The sequence below is a fragment of the Mangifera indica genome, chromosome 2, assembly GCF_011075055.1.
Source record: "Mangifera indica cultivar Alphonso chromosome 2, CATAS_Mindica_2.1, whole genome shotgun sequence".
Taxonomy (NCBI): domain Eukaryota; kingdom Viridiplantae; phylum Streptophyta; class Magnoliopsida; order Sapindales; family Anacardiaceae; genus Mangifera; species Mangifera indica.
In genome coordinates, this window is record NC_058138.1 from 15,065,096 (window position 1) to 15,082,773 (window position 17,678).

The following is a 17,678-nucleotide window of genomic DNA, read 5'->3' on the forward strand; positions in this document are numbered from 1 at the left end:
CAAATTCAAAAGTGCGTGCTTAATTGAACTATGTTTTCTATGCCGGAAAACCACCAAAGAGGGAGATTGTGGGAAGGCTAGCCAACAAACGAAATGGAGTGGTTTTTAGAAAGTGGTGATTGGAAAAATCAAACTTTCGAGGAAAAATTGTTAATTTTTTTTTTTTTAAATTAAGAGAGAAGACGAGATAAAATTTTAGTTTTTTTTTAATTTTTATTAAATGATGATTTTATCTTTGACTCTAATAAAAAATTTTAATAAAATACTAAATATTTAAATTTTAAAACTTTTCAAACGAGAGTTTAGAAATACACTAAACCTTAGGTGGGAATAAGTCTTTTAACCTAATATTTAATTATTTTTTCAATTTCTAACTATAATTATATGCATGATAATTTGGCTGATTAGGAGAACAATCATAGAAGGCCATGGGTGATCTTGGTGTAGCGTTGGATTGAACTTCAATAGGTGAGTGAAATCTCAAAAAAGTAGTGATATGTGTATAATTTTTGTGTATAAATTAAAAATAAAATAATATTAAAAAATTATAACCATTGGTTTATATAAATTTAAAAGGTAATAATATAGAAGAGCTTTAAAGTTGCTTAAAAATATTATATTTTTTCCATTTTATAAAAAAATAAAGAGAGAATAATTATGGAACTCAACATTAGGCTATATCAGAGAGAGTAATTTTTATTTTCCCACCTAAAATTTGGTTTAAAAGCATTTTTTATTTCTTAGATTATATAAATAATACTTTTTCTAAAAAATAAAACACTGTTAATGAAAAAAAGGTTGATATAATATAAAAAATTAAGATTATCATTTTATTTTTATTATTTTAATATTTTAATTTATCATATAATCTCATGTAAACAAAAATTAAAATAGTAACTAATAATTTTCAAAAATATTTGTTGTGTTAATGAATTTTTTAGAAGTTTTAGAATTTTAAAAAAATTAATATATTTTTAAAAATTTTAAATATTAATAGTTTAAAAAAAATCAATTACGCAATATTTGGGGCATAATAAATTGAGATTAAACAATTCACAAACTACGATCCGTGTCACTCCTCTTCGAGAACATCTAACCGTCGATCTACTCACAAATCCACGGTCAAAATCCAGCCTAATTGAAACCAATCTAATTGGCAATCTTTTTCACGCGGATTGCCAAGTCAGCATGCACACTTAACTAGGGGCGTCGATTATCCTCTAATCTACGGTTCGCATTCACTCATTCAAATTTCTGGAAATAAGGGGAAAGTTTCAAAGTTCCCTCCTTGTCCACATTCCCTCTATTAATACCGCCAATATCCACTCCCTCTGCATTACTTTTGCTTCAAAGTTTCTCTACAAATTCTCCAGAATCAAATACTCCTTTAATTTCCAATCTAAGAAATGGCTCGCACAAAGCAAACTGCTAGGAAGTCCACCGGAGGCAAGGCGCCACGTAAGCAGCTAGCCACCAAGGCGGCTCGCAAATCAGCTCCGGCAACCGGTGGAGTTAAGAAACCTCACCGTTTCAGGCCAGGAACTGTAGCCTTGAGAGAGATCAGAAAGTATCAGAAGAGTACAGAACTCCTCATCCGCAAGCTTCCATTCCAGAGGCTCGTGAGAGAAATTGCTCAAGATTTCAAGACTGATTTAAGGTTCCAAAGCAGCGCTGTGGCCGCTCTTCAGGAAGCTGCTGAGGCTTATCTCGTGGGTCTCTTTGAGGACACTAATCTCTGTGCAATTCACGCCAAGAGAGTTACCATCATGCCAAAAGATATCCAACTTGCTAGGAGGATTAGAGGCGAGAGGGCTTAGAATAACTGATTTCTGTTGCTTGGATGAAGTATTATGTACTAGTTTTTGGATAATTAATTGTGTTTTGTGTAAAACTGAGTATGGTTTTAGGTTAATCTTTCTCTGGATCTATGTCTCTTTAGATCTTTATCTATCGCTTCATAATTATTGTGTAAATCTATGCTCTGTAATGCTGAATCTTAAATTTGTTCACTTTCAATCAAATGGAAATCGATTCTGTTAGTCTCTGGTTTTGCTTTTACATTCGCACTCAGATCTTTGTTAGTTGGGCCGAGCCGAGACTGATGTTGGCCGGTCCATGGGATCTGCTCAATTTCTATTGGACTGTGAGCGTCATGATCAAGTTGACAGGGTTCAAAATGGCAACCTTCTAGATGGCGCCAGAAGTGCCACAAAATTGAAGGAATTATCATTCTGCTAAAATGGCGAGTTATTTGGTTCCGTAGAAGACTCCTGTAAACCCTAAAAAGTTCAGCATAAGGTAAATCATTTGATTTGCTTCCTAAGTGCTTGCCATATCAGTCCTTTTGAATTAGATGTGTTCTTAAAGGAATCGATGGAAGAGAAGTGCAAATTTTATTGCTATGAACTTCTAATAGCTGTTTCGTTTTTCGATTTTGTGAATTCTTTGTTCTTTGATTTTAAGACAAATTGATTTTGATTTGATAGATTGGAAATTTTCTGCATATGTATCATTTTAACTCAGTACAGCATTCGAATATTTGCTTTGTTAATGGGCTTTGTACAGTTGCGTTTTTTCAAAGCTTGTCATCTTGACGCAATTCTGTTGAATGATTTGCTATGCCTACACTTTTGTTTAGTAGAATTTTTGATCTTTTACAGATAGTAATGTTGATATCAGAAATGGTTCTGCTGTCTATTTCCACGGACTACCAAGAAAGTATTTCGGTTTTTTATGTTGTTTGGTTCATGATTCTGTAAGGGTTTTGCAATTATAAGAGATTCGTCATTAATATTTACTTTTTTTTTTTCTTTGGTTGAATCAGACAAGGCATCTCTGCACTGGATTTCGATACCAAGGTGAGTCCAGAAATCTGTTACTTATAAATCTTGTTACTTTCCCAGTAAATTAGTTTGGGAGAATTGCACACTGTTGAAACCTTTTTTTTTTTTTTTCCATGCTCTCAATTATGCTTTTTGTTTCCTGTTTGTTTTTCTGAGGCTGATCAATTCTCTCTTGTTTTTTCTACCTTGAAACTTTTAGCAGATATTTGTTACTGTTCAAAGGATTTACTTTGGCATTGGTGATGAGACTGGGTTGCTTAACAGTGCACAACTATAAAGCTCTATATTGTCTTCCTGATGAAATTTTGCCTTGTAAGGTTCTCCGTTTAATCTTATTACATGATAGTTATATTGGTTCTACTTCCTGGATAACTTGCTGATCATTTGGGACTCCATTGAAGATCCTTCATTTGTTTCATGAGTAAATACAATATCATGTATGGGAAGAATAAGCTACTGGTCAGGGTTTTTGTCTTATTTGGTTTCTAAGAAATATGATGATCTGTATTTCCTTTTAACATAAGTAAATCAATAAAACTATGTGTACCCACTTTGGGTACACAAATATATACACATTTATATGTGTCATTATGTGATTGGATGATTTTAAATTAAGAATAAAACAATAACCAATCATATGATGACACATATGAGTGTGTATACATTTGTGTACTCAAAGTGGGTACACATAGTATTGCTCTAAGTAAATATTTTACCCTTGGTCTGTCAAAATTATTATGCATGTGATTATAGATCATGGCTTGTCTCCTTGTGCTTTGGCCAAACTTTTGTTTGTTACCTACACTGAATATAAATAATGTTTAACATGCAAAATTTCAACATTTCTTTTGCTCTTATAGAATTGAATATTAATTTTTCACATTTTAAATTCTAGATAAGCACTTGCCTTTACTAATATATGGCCTCCATATTATTCAGTTTTTACCAGGTTCCATTTTTATGTTTTGTGGTCTAATTTAAGTTATAATCTCATTTGGAGTGGGCTAGAGGGAAGATGAAAATAACCACTTACTGCACATTTCTTTGCATCAATAACTCAAAGCTGTTTGATGGAATTTGGTTATCAAGATGAGATTTGGATATGTTAAGAAGTTCTTATATGTCAGGTCTTACTAAAGCTTTAAATAGACTTATTTTATCTTGTTGACTTCAGGGAGCATCTTCTTCAGTGAAAATGTGAAACATAAAGGTCCTTGGCTTCCATAGTGTTTTCTAATAAATTGTCTTTCTGAGGAGAATTTTAATATGGATTTTTCTCTGGCTATAACCTGTATTGGTTTATAATATTTCCCTATCCTTTCTTTCTTTTTTATTGGCATAAGTTAGATGAGTATGTATTAACTGCTTTATGTGTTTAATCATGTCTGCCTTTAATGCAAAGAATTGTGGTATGCAGCCATGATCATGTGTTTGATCATGTATGCTTTTAAAGAATTGTGGCATGCAGACACGATCATGTCTGCTTTTAAAAAATTGTGGTATACCACATTTATGTGTTTGCAGAATTGTATACCACATGATCATGTCTGCGAACCACAATTCATTGCATAACCTGTGCCAACTGCTTTTTGTTTTTAGTTGAAAGTGGTGCCATATAATTAAAATACTTCTTTCAAGTATTATCTCCTTTCATTTTGGGATTCTAGTTTTAAATGTAATGTTTGCAATGACTTGGGTACTACAATCAGTGACCAAAAATGAGGCAAGGCCGTCAGATATATCTGATCAAAATAAGCATTCAGCATTTTTGTTAATTTTTGCTACGATTTTTCAGCTTTCACATTACAAAGCTGATTGTTATTATAAATTTTGATTATAATGTTGACAATCATACTTTTGTTTTGACTTGTTTAATTTTTACTGGAGGTTTCATGTGTGTAAAATTGTCTCTGCTCATTTTGTTATGGATATGTAGTTTGTATGGATTAGCTAGTTGCTAATTGAATTTCCTTGTTGATGGTCCATTTTGATAGGCCAATTGCTTCTGATACACATGGAGTACTTAATCTATGGGATAGACAAATGAGTGATCTTCCATGTCTTCAGCTTCCAGCAAATTCTCGTAGCACTCTTAATAGCATCCAATATCATGCAGATGACCAGGTTAATAACTGCCTCAAAAACAGTCTTCTATATTATTGCATGGTTTAGTGGGTGCAGCCATGAAGTTTGAGTGTGTTTCTTTTATTGGTCCCATAGGGACAGATGAGGTAAACTCTACTCTTCTTCATGTTTGAAGTGATTATTTATAGAGGAGTTGCATGTTGTCAAAGATTTTAAATTTAGAAATTATACTATCTTGTAACTGTATTAATAGAATCCAATGGGTTGTTATGAGTGCAAAGAATTAAATAATAATATAAAAATACAGGCTATTCTAATTTGACAGATGCAGTAAAGATATTTGTCAAATTATTTTACTCTGACAGCCTTTCATACATATCATACCTATTAGAATTTGACAAGTGATGATCATGAGTTAAAGTAGAATGAATAGATGCATTTCTTGTTTATATAAGCAGTATTATTAACCATAGTTTAAAAAATATGTATATAAAAGATAAACGGAGATGAAAGTGAGAGAGAGAGGCAAGAATGATCTTTATCATCATCGATCACCAATGTAAGTATTGTCAATCTTAAGTATTTATATATAATTCTTTGTTTAGTTAGAATTAATTAATTTTATCTATTTTCTTATATGATTATTAAAGATTTGATATTTTAGAAATAATTATTTGAAATTTAAGCTTCTTGCGATACTCGATAGTCTTATGTGTTTACTTTTATAAAAATGATCTGAATTAGTTATTACTTTTTATTTATATACATTTATAAAGAACATTATGAAATAATATCTACTATGTTGTTGATGTATATTTTTCTAAGTCTTTATTTTGGTAGATTGGATTTGGTTGATCATACCCTCTATGGAAAAAGAAAGATAAAAATTATTACAGATGGTGGTAAAAAAAAAATGTTAATATTTTTGTATTTTTATAATTGAATATGTTTTCATGTTATTTTCTACCCTTTTCTTTAAACTTATTATTATTATTATTTTATTTATATAAATTAATATAGAAACAGTCTTAATTTTTCTATATTATTGTGATTGCTTGTATCTTAATTAAAAAAACATTTAATACATTATCTTAAAATTACATGTTCAATAATTTAAAATAATCACTTCATATATTCTGACATTAAATGGTGAAAAGTTTTTGCTTTATTGTTCTTTTTATTTGGGTTAAATACAGACACAATACATGAAATAGAGAAAAAAAGAAAGCTCGATAGATGCAGGAAGAAACAATAGATCTCTCTTGTCAACCTGGCGGAATCAAGACCATGGGCAAATCTTCTTAAGAAACTTCTTGAAATCATCTCTAAATCTAACAATCTTAGTATTGCAGATTTTCTTAGTTTTGGTAAAGTTTGCAGGAGCTGGAGATTGTCTTATTTGGAAACCAAGAATGCATTCATGGCTTCAAGACCACTTGTCATTTGCATTTCAACTTGAGCTAAGAGATCTTATTATTTCTATGACATAAAACCTTCCCTAAACACATATAAAACTAACCTCCCTTTGCTCGCAACTTTTGTATTGGTCTTTCAAATAGATGCTTAATCATGGAAGATATTTTCACCAATATTTGGGTCATCAATCTTGTCACAGGCCATGAGCTCAAATACCCTCATTTGTTTGAAGCACCTAATTTTTTGCATTGTTTTGATCGTGCTGTGTTTGTTTCAATGGGAGGTGCTAATGATAACTTTTTCTTGCGGTTCTTGCTCCAGCATATAAAGTATTGATGTTCTTTGTTCCAAAGTGAACAAACGGCAACAGATCTCTTATATAAGGAAGAATTGGTCTATTATAGACACTATTGCTTTCGATGGCACGATTTTTTATATAACAAGTGAGAATCAGATTGGTGTTTTGAGTGTTAGAGGTGATTCTTTTGAATCTAAAAAGCACACTTCAATTGAGAAACATTTTGCCTGTGAGGCTCGTGGCTTCAAAAAACCAGCTATTGATAGTTGATTTTCCTCGGGAGGGTTACCATCTTGAAGTGTACACAATAGATTTATTGAAGGTGGAATGGGTTAAGGTGAACCAATTGAGAGATAAAGAGTGAAGCTATTTTCACTTGTTATGTATACAGCTTAAGAGGAGAGAGTGTGGGTAGTTTTCCCATTATGAAGCAAAAAGCTGCTCCAAGAATGAATGGTTGATTTTTCCCTGGTGAATGTTTTAGCCTTGAGAATGTCAGGGATGAATAGTCTGGGTTTATCGAATTTAGAGCCCTTTTTTTTGGTTCGATTATGTAACGTGGAAAATGTCGCATCTTTGCAATGTTTAATTGGATTGGTGTAGATTTCATAATATAACATTTTCATCAAGTTTTTTACATTAAAAGTTACATTTTGTTTTCTTGTAATAACTGTCGTGAGACTAATATATAAAAAATTTTAATTTTCCTAACATGGTGAACCTAATGCACGTTTCCTAAAATACAATAGATAGATTGATACAATTCTCTATCTAATTCAAGAAAGAGATTAAATGTAAAGTTTTAGGGACAAGCCAAGAATGGGATGAAAACCCATCTTGAATTCATTTCGGGGAGAAGATGAGGATTGGAATCTCCACCTCTGCCCATCCCTAATATCCGAAATTTATACAGGTAGCACATAAAGAATTATTTTTTGAAGTAAAGAATGGGTGTTCCCAATGAGCAAGCATTCCAGATCTTATCAAAAAATCAAGGCAGAACATCTAATGACACGAGGAGCCATCATATTCTTCTATTTAGGTCGATATTTAACCAAAGACAAATGATCAAAAGAAAGCTGAATTTTGGATTACTCATCCCGCAATCATGATTGAAATACATGATAGGAAATAGCAAAATTCTAAAAAATCAATCTGTTTAAGAATATTTTGGTTGATACAAAAATCATTTTTTACTACGAGATATATGGATAATGCACCCACTGAATACAAGTTACATGGCCATAACTTTACCTCTTGAATGACTTTCCCTGCAATAGATTTTGCTTTTGTAATATCATCTAGTCCAATATAGATCATAATTGAATCTGTATCATGATAGATTACCTGCCAGATACAAGATAAATACATCCTTCAACAGCTGTATAAGTTGATAAATCAGCAATAAAATTGCATGCCTATGACTAAGCAACAACTTATGAATAAGAATGTACAAAATAATGACCTCTGAGTTCAAACAAGATGAACAGTGCTCTAAAGAATCTCTTTTCCCTGCACCATTATGTGACTTGCTCAATGATAAGAAAAATTTCATATTAAAAGCCAGTGCCTTAGTACATATAATTCTTTTACTTCTTGTGTTATAAACTCAGCAAGAGGCTTTGCATAAAATCTTGAGTTGGAAAACCCAAGATATACTACATGGTGAACATATCACCAAGGTATTGTGAGGACAAAATACCTTGTATTGAAAAAAAAAAAACTGGTGCTTTAAGTAAAACTAACAAATCACGGAAACCAACTAAAACACAAACCTATTTGCAGTGAGCTTTCATGCTTGCTGTTGAATATCAAGCTACTGGACCTTCAGACAAGATGCATTCCTTATCCATGACTTAACCATTTTATTCCTCTGAACCAAATTTTTAAACAAGTACAAATTAGTCTCACACTAATTAACAATCTCCAAATCTGAAGTGAAAATCATCATTATAATGTTAAAACTAGGGGTGAACATGTCCAGGTACCTTATTAGAAACAAGGAACTGAAACCAGCTGGTTCCAAGAAATAGGAACCAAAACTAAAACTGACTAGGGCTGGCTCCTACTCACAACCAACATGTCGATTCCAGTTTCAGGTCTGGTTCCTACCCAAAACCGTCACTGTTCACTCATTTTGCTATTTCCCAGATCTTAGTCTTTTTACAATATGAAAAATCAGCGAGTCACTTTGGGCAGGAACATCACATGCAACATAAAAGGAAGGAGAGCAAATGGCATAAATTTTCTAGTCATAAATTTATTCATTCTCAATAGAATTAATATGTTTCTTTTTTACCATAGTTTTTTCGTCCACCTAAAGTCTTTATTCTTTTAATCTCTTTATTGTAAATGAATGCAATCCTAGATAAACTACTGCACAAAATTTCCTTTTCTTTAATGAAATTTCAAACCAATTGTTTAAAAAAGTGCACATTAGAGTAAGATTAGATTTAAATTGACTTAAAAATAAGTTTAACCAACTCAAATGAACTTGAGTTTGAATTTAAGCTCAAGCTTTAAAGTTAACCATTTTTTAGTTTGAGCTTGAGTTTTAGAGGTGTTCGATTCATTAAGTTCGTAAGCTCAAAAATTTTCAATACGAATATATTAAAATAATATTATTTTGACTTATATACATCAAAGCGATGTTGTGTTAGTTATTTTTTGCTCAACTATAATACTGAATTGAGCTCCAAAACTTGATTAAAGCCCAAACTCAAACTCGACTCCTTGTAAGCGAGTTGAGATCAAACAATTTTTTGACAAGCTTCAACCTTATGTTGTAAGATTTATGACTTACATGACATATTAAAAGTTTATTTTATCAAGTTTAAAAGTATTTATTTGATAAAATAATCATTATTTACCAAGATTTTCTGTACTTAAATTTTGTTCACTAATATAAAGATATGTTTCCTTATGATGAAAAGAGGTAGCTCTTTGTTGATGAAAAGATATAATTTTTTGCTAATGAAAAGAGATGACTCTTTATTGATAAAAAGATGTGATTCTTAATGATTAAAAAAATGACTTTTAATGATAAAAAGATGTCTCTTTTATAAGTATATGACTTTTCATAAAAAGTCACAATTAACTAACTCTATAAATAAGAGTTTGTCATCTCTCTATCTTTTACACTTACAAATTTACATAATACAATACACAATACAGTAACAATTTACATAGGAGTCAAATAAGAGAAATTAATATTTCCTAAATTTTTCATCTTTTTATGTTTAGTACGCTTCAAAATACAATGAATCAAGGTATGTTTTCTACCTTCAATCTATATGAAAAACATAAAGTTTAAGATGTATAAGCTTGATAGTTTTGATATTTAATTGTTTCTTCCTATATAAATGTTATTATAACCTTACATACGTAGGAAGCTCGAGTTGAAAAACTCCGCACCATTATAATTTTTGAGTATTTTATGTCTTTTTCAACTTTTATATTCATATTTATAATTGTCTTGATTAACATTTTTAAATTGTAATATTTGTTTATAGTTTTTGTAATAAATTTTAGAGTTTATTATTATTACTATTTTAAAACTTCAAATTTAATAATATTTAATTTGATAAAAAATAAAATTAGGGAGGATTTAATTTAATTTAATTGATTGTTTAGTGGATCGAGTTTCTTTATTTCTTTCATAATTAATGAATTTCTAAAGGTATTTTTTTTTCCTTTATAGAAAAGTTGCATGTTGTCAAAGAGTTTTCATATAGAAATTTCACTTCTTTTTTTTAAGGGAATTAATAAATTCCAGAAAGTTCTTTAGAGTGCAAGGAATTAAGTAATTATATAAAAATACAGTCTATTATAATTTGACAAATGCATTAAGAATATAGGTTATATGAGTTTACTCTGACACATTTCCATACATATCATACCTATTAGGATTCGACAAGAGTCAATCATGAGTTAAAACAGAGAGAATAGATGCATTTTTTATTTATATAAACGTTATCAACCCTAGTCTGAAAAACATGTATGTAAAAGAAAAAAGAAGATGGAAGTGAGAGAGAGAGGCGAGAATGATCTTTATCATCGTGAGTCATCACTGCAAATATTGCCGACATTAGGTATTCGCTTATATATATTTTTTTTAGTTAGAATTAATTAATTAATTTTATCTATTTTCTTATGTGATTCTTAAAGATTTGATATTTTATAAATAATTATTTGAAGTTTAAGGTTTTTGTGATAATCGAGTCTCATAAATTTATTATTTTTATAAAAATGTTATAAATTAAAGTAATTTTTTATTTATATACGTTTATAAAGAATATTTTGAAATAATATCGATTGTGTTGTTGATGTATATTTTTCTAAAACTTTGTTTGGGTAGATTAGATTTGGTTGATCATACTTTAGTTTGGAAAAAGAAAAATAAAAATTATTAAAGTTGTTGGTTGAAAATAAATATAATGTTAATATTTTGTATATTTATAATTTAATATGTTTTTCATGCTATTTTCTACCCTTTTTCTTTGAACTGTGCATAGTTATATTTATATAAATTAATATTTATCTTGAAATAACTTGTTTAATAATTTAAAATAAAATCTTGGAAAATTATTGCTTTATTATTCTTCTTATTTGAGTCAAATGCAGGCACAACACCTGAAATTGAGAAGAAAAGAAAACTCGACAGATGCAGAAAGAAACAATTGATGACCCCTGCTGAGTCAAGACCATGGGCTGCTCTTCCTAAGGAACTTCTTGAAATTTTCTCTAAATCTAACAGCCTTAGTATTGCAGATTTTCTCAGCTTTGGCAAAGTTTGCAGGAATTGGAGATTGTCTTATTTGGAGACGAAAAGCGCATTCATGGCTTCAAGACCACCACTTGTCATTTACATTTCAACTCGAGCTAAGAGATCTTGTTATTTCTATGAAATAAAAACTTCCCCAAACACATATAAAACTAAACTCCCTAACTTTGCTCGCAACTTCTGTATCGGTCTTTCCAATGGATATTTAATCATGGAAGATATTTTCACCAACGTTTGGGTCATTAATCCTATCACAGGCCACAAGCTTAAATTCCCTCGTTTGTTTGAAACACCTAATTTTTTGAATTGCTCTGATCGTGCTGTGTTTGCTTCAATAGGAGACGACGCTAAAGATAACTTTCTACTTGCAGTTCTTGCTCCAACATACAAAACATTGATGTTCTTTGTCTCCCGAGTAAACCAATGGCAACAGTTCTCTTATATAAGAAAGAATTGGTCGATTATTGACATCGTTGTTTTTGGTGGCAGGGTTTTTTGTATAACAAGTGAAAATCAGATTGGAGTTCTAAGTGTTAAAACTTGTGAGGTAATTCTTCTGAATTTGAAAAATACACCTCAATTGAGAAGCATTTGGCCTGTGAGATTCGTGGCGTCAAAAAACCAGCTACTGATTGTTGATTTTCCTCGGGAGGGTAACGTTCTTGAAGTCTACACAATCGATTTGTTGAAGATGGAGTGGGTTAAGGTCAACCAATTGAGAGATAAGGATGAAGCTATTTTCCTTGGTGAGAAAATGTCTTCGAGATTGAGCAACGCAACAAATTGGGGAGGCCAAAGCAACTGTATTTACTACCTGCCATTCAAGCACAACACTTGTTATATATACAGCATAAGAGGGGAGAGTTTGGGAAGTTTTCCTATCATGAAGCAAAAAGCTGCTCCGAAAATGAATGGCTGGTTTTTCCCTGGCGAATGTTTTACCCTTGAAAATGTAAGAGATGAATAGTTTAGGTTTATCGAATTTGGAGGGCTTTTTTTTTTTTAAATTTTATCGATTATGTAATGTGGAAAACGTCTCACTTGTGGAATGTTTATTTGGATTGGTGTTGTGTATAAGATTTTGATCAAGTTTATCAAGGCAACAAGTTTGACCCAATTAAGAACAGACTATGAGGTAGAAAATTTCCCATGGAACAATGATTTTGGTTCATAGAAAATGAAAATTAGAGCCGATTTAGTCAGTGAGAGACATGCTGCAAACACAAGGTCTTGGGCTAAGGTTCTGTGATCATTGCATAAATGAAAAATGAAGACGGTAAAATGTCATGGTAGAATATAATTTACTGCATAAAATAATTAAATATGATGACACTCAGTGATGGAGCTCGGTTTATTGAAAAGAAGACTGTCAGTTTAAGACAGGGAAAATGGGGCAATAATTAACTGCAACACTGTCACCATGTGCTGACTGAATGCCTACTCGCGTGCTCGATGGACGGGGGAATTGCGTAAATGGCGAGACCGGCCTAACCTAAAGTCAAGGCTCTTCCCTCTGGAGAATCTTGATTGACTGACACTAAGAACCGATTCGGAGAAAGAAGCAGCATGGCATGAGATAGGCGGCGGACAAATTTCCGATAGCGAATTACTCAACTCGTAGAGTCAACAATCATCGAGAGGGGCACCAAGAAGCGAGATCGAGACCAGCACCTTGCATGGTTCCAAACCCGCGCTTCTTCATGCTATGGATTGCTCATTATATCAATATTGTTATTAACTTCTTAATAAAATATTTTGCAGAGATGAGGATCTCCGCCATCCACAAAAACTGATTGATATAAATTCAATGTCGGAGCAATGATAGAACAAAGACTTTAATTAGATTTCAAATCGATTTACATTTCTTTTTCCAGATCATGAACCCTAGAAAACAACAAAGATCCAGAAATTCTACTTATAATACTTCTCTAAGCCCTCTCACCTCTAATCCTCCTAGCAAGTTGAATATCTTTAGGCATGATGGTAACCCTCTTAGCATGAATTGCACAAAGATTGGTGTCCTCAAAGAGGCCGACGAGATAAGCCTCAGCAGCTTCTTGAAGAGCCGCGACTGCGCTGCTCTGGAACCTCAAATCGGTCTTGAAATCCTGAGCGATTTCTCTCACCAGCCTCTGAAATGGAAGCTTCCTGATCAGAAGCTCAGTGCTCTTCTGATACTTTCTAATCTCTCTTAAGGCCACAGTTCCTGGCCTAAAACGGTGAGGCTTCTTAACTCCACCAGTCGCCGGAGCTGACTTACGAGCGGCCTTGGTAGCCAGCTGCTTCCGGGGCGCCTTACCTCCGGTGGACTTTCTAGCTGTTTGTTTAGTACGAGCCATTTCAAACGATAAGGATTGAAAAAGCGTCTCTGCACTTATTTCTCGAGATTATAGAGAAGGTGTTTGAATGGAAAATGGAATTGGGGTTAATTATAGGAGAAGATGTAGAGCTTTTGTGTTTGTTTTGAAAGCTCGTGAGACAATTTGGACCGTAGATTTATTTCTAATCTACGGTTTGGAAACATGTAAGGAAGAATGACGCAGATCGTGATCCGAGACCAGCGTAAATAGAAGAGATGATTGGTTTACTTGCGCGGGAGGTTGTGGTTGGTGAAAATTTCAAAAAGTTTTGGAGAGAGTGAATCTGGACCGTGGAACAGTTAGTTTTCTACGGCTACGATTCTTTATTGGAGTGTATGCACGGATGTGATCCGCGTCAAGCTGAATCAGCCAATAGCGTGTTTTTGAAATGTAATGGGTAATATTAAATATTCAATCTGAAATAATTTTAAGATTTTGATAAAATGGGGTAAATATTTTGCATCAAATCAAAGTATTACAAAAATTTTCCATTTTATCATTTAAGCAAATTTTGTGTGTATATAGACATTACACTTTTTAAAATATGATTAAGTAAATTAGTATAAAAAATAAAGTTATGGATTAAAATAATTTGTATTATCTGATCATCTCTTTCAATCAATTTACACCAAATCAATATAATCAAACAAGATTTCTTCTCATTTCCGACTTGCACGCCTCTCATTTCATTCTCCAATTGATTCAATTACATCTTGACCAAATCTTACTCGGGCAGCAATTAAATAAACTTATTATCAGCATCAAAGCTAGGTTGGCCTCATTGGTGGGCTCTCACTTTTTACCTTGAAAGAGGCAAACAATATCCACAATGTCGAGTCAGTGTGACAGTACAGAAGCAACGTTGTTAACCTCTGATGCCACCATAACAACTCTGTTGCCAAAAACCTCTACCATTATCTCTTCCAATTTGATCATTTACTTGACCTAAAGCCTACCACTGACTCACATTCAACTGCTTAAAAATCCACGACAGGGACATTAAATCCAAATGCTAGCATTCGACACTAAGAAATCTCAGAGTCTGCTTTTGGATTATTTCTACCATCTTCCTCCATTTCTCATAATTTACCTGATCAAAAAGACAAAAGAGGAGTGTGAGCGTGTCATGAGAGAGCCACGGACTTGGAATATGGGGGATAATTGTAATGCACATGACTAAGACAAATGCTTGCATACTATGATTGATCGTTGTTAGCACCTGTAACATTTCCCACGTTGGAACTCTCCCCGCCTACCAACTCTTTGTCTAGCATATGCCCTTGAAAGACGCAACGCAAACATCATCAGTATTGTTGATAAAATTGTTGTGATCGAAGTACCTCTGTTCACCTCCGACACTGCCACAACCTTCGCCATTATCTATTGCAATTCGGTCACCTAGTTGACCTAAAACCTTCCTCTAGCACATCCAAGTGCTTCAAGACACAAACTGACGGCAAAATCAAGATATACGGGATGTCAATATGAGATATGATACCCCTTCACGAGATATTTTGGATATCCAAATGATGATATGAATATATAAATGATATCAAAAGTCAAAGATTAGTCATTCGAAATAATAACATCCTTTAAGAAAAATACATATGTATTGATTTTATATGATATAATTTAATTAAAATTATATTAAGATATAAAATTTGGATTAAATTTCACCATATTGGGTGTAATTTGACTAGAAAATTATAGAATGGTACCAATGTGTTTCTTCAAAATTGTAGTCGAAAAGGAAATGGGAAAATAATTATTTAGACAAAGGAAAAAACATGAGAAAAAGTGAAGTTAATAAATTTGTTTCTAATAACGTGAGGAGGGAAGGAAACTAAAGCCTTCACCAACTCCGCTGTCATATATCATAAATCCAACAAATTTCAAATATTAAAAATAAGAGAAGATAAAGTCATGTGTCTATGTTTATTATTCACTAGTTGATATTTTAGAAATTATTTTAAAATTTTTATTTCTGTAAATTGAAAAAAAAAAAAAACCTTCCAATTATTAAAACTAAGATGACTTAACCACATATATAAAAAAAATTAATTTTTCAAATTAATAATTCATGAAAGTTTGGGGTGGAAAAAGTGATTTATCCTAATTTAATTTTCGTCATTATATATATATCTACTTTGCTTCTTACCAACAAATTGATTTAATTCTTGTATTTAAGACAAGCAAATGCAGACAGATTATGCTGCAAGTCCTCACATGGGAATCTTCAATTTGTATGGGCAAGTGATGAGGGCAGAAATTGCTAGCGCCTCTCTATTAAATGTAGGTGTTACGTCTCATTATCAAGAGACAAAAGTACATAAATAAAATTGTGGGGCTAGTAAGCTTACACCAATTTTTATTTTTTGTTTTCACAATATAAAAAATATATTTATTAAATAGATATTATTGAATTTTGAGTCCAAATTTGTATTTTAAAATTATATAAATATCTTTTTTATTATTATATAATGATATATTATTTTTATTTTTATTACAAATTTATTGATGAAGTCTGTCTCCTTCAGCCTAAGCCCATTTTGTTCAGCCCAAATTTCTTGAACAAAATCTGGCTTCCGCTCCACAACCCAAAGGCACACGAATTTGCATTTAGGATTTTCACGTTCACCCAAAATGTATCAACTAGATTATGTTTGTGTATGATAGTTTTGACAACATTCTTCTAGGGCTCAATGAAGAACCAATTAACTAATAAATAAATATAACAACTTAATTAATTTAAGTCTCTTCCCTTGAAGAAACCAAAAATTTAATGCATGGCTGGAAAAGAATGTCTCTATTTTCGTGATGTAGAAACACTATGAGCTGATTTTATGGCATTAATTCTTTCAAACTTCCATTGGAAATTTCAAAAATCTTAGTGCTGAATTGGGTATTTTAGTTTTTCGTTATGAGTGCGAATATATACAGAATCCTTGGAGATTTACTGAAGAATCTATGTTTCATTATTATTATTATTATTATTATAATAAAGTCGATTTAATTGAGAAATGATTTTTGGTTGATGTGATGATACATATAATAAGAGGATAAATTTATTCTGTCTAAATAATACAAGCTTTAATTGTGGGGTACATCTCACTTAACACTTGCATAATTAGGGAATTATAATTAAGGAGGCGGGTTAAAGTCAAATGAAAAGGATATCACTCAATTAATTACCCGTGGATGAGATTAATTTATGACTCACGAGAATAATACTATTAATCTTGGATTAGTGCAAAACCCATCTCTTAACTAGAAATGTTCTAGTCCTTTCATAGTTTCCATGTGGGACACTATGACATGTGAGACTGATTACGATTAAAAGTAAAATTTGAAGAAAGTTTACTAGTTAATATAGACATAATAAATTACTTACAAGGTTAAGACACTTAATTAAAATTTTTAAGGTTGTTAAAGCATATTATAATGGCCAAACCACTTATTCTCACTCGAGATTTCCTGCATCCTTAAATTGGTATTCTTTAATTATTAAAAATTTATCAATGAGTTGTTAAAATTAATAAAAATAATTAAATTTTAAGGATAAATCGTTATTTGATTAGTAATATATTAAAAATAATACAATATTATCTATTTCTCTCCTAAATTTAGAAAATTAATCATTTTTCTCCATAATTAAACTTTAAAATATTATATTTTCTTTCTAAAGTTTTTTTTTTAACCCTTTTTTTCTAAAGAGGATATTAGAAAGGGATAGAGAAAAAAAAAAGAAAAAACCCTAAGAAAAAATATAATATTTTAAATTTTAATCCTAAAAAAATTATCAATTTTTTAAATTTAAGAAAAAAATAAATAACATTAATTAATTCTGTTAATTTTAATAATATACAAATAAGTGTTTGAGATTTAATATTAAA

The 17,678-nt window shown here is 31.5% G+C and overlaps 3 protein-coding genes across 3 annotated transcripts; 2 read left to right on the forward strand and 1 right to left on the reverse strand.

Annotated features, from left to right (window-relative positions):
- The first annotated feature begins 1,313 nt into the window (after positions 1-1,313).
- Positions 1,314-2,039, forward strand: LOC123206371 (histone H3.2). The gene has a single exon (XM_044623563.1). The coding sequence runs from the start codon at positions 1,407-1,409 to the stop codon at positions 1,815-1,817; it is 411 nt and encodes a 136-aa protein (XP_044479498.1). The 5' UTR covers positions 1,314-1,406; the 3' UTR covers positions 1,818-2,039.
- Positions 2,040-10,660: 8,621 nt separating this feature from the next.
- Positions 10,661-12,392, forward strand: LOC123208590. Its single transcript, XM_044626126.1, has 2 exons — positions 10,661-10,733; positions 11,266-12,392. Exons 1-2 carry the CDS (start codon positions 10,661-10,663, stop codon positions 12,390-12,392), a joined length of 1,200 nt encoding a protein of 399 aa, XP_044482061.1.
- Positions 12,393-13,244: 852 nt separating this feature from the next.
- Positions 13,245-13,859, reverse strand: LOC123206013 (histone H3.2). The gene has a single exon (XM_044623106.1). The coding sequence runs from the start codon at positions 13,762-13,764 to the stop codon at positions 13,354-13,356; it is 411 nt and encodes a 136-aa protein (XP_044479041.1). The 5' UTR covers positions 13,765-13,859; the 3' UTR covers positions 13,245-13,353.
- Between the last annotated feature and the right edge of the window lie 3,819 nt (positions 13,860-17,678).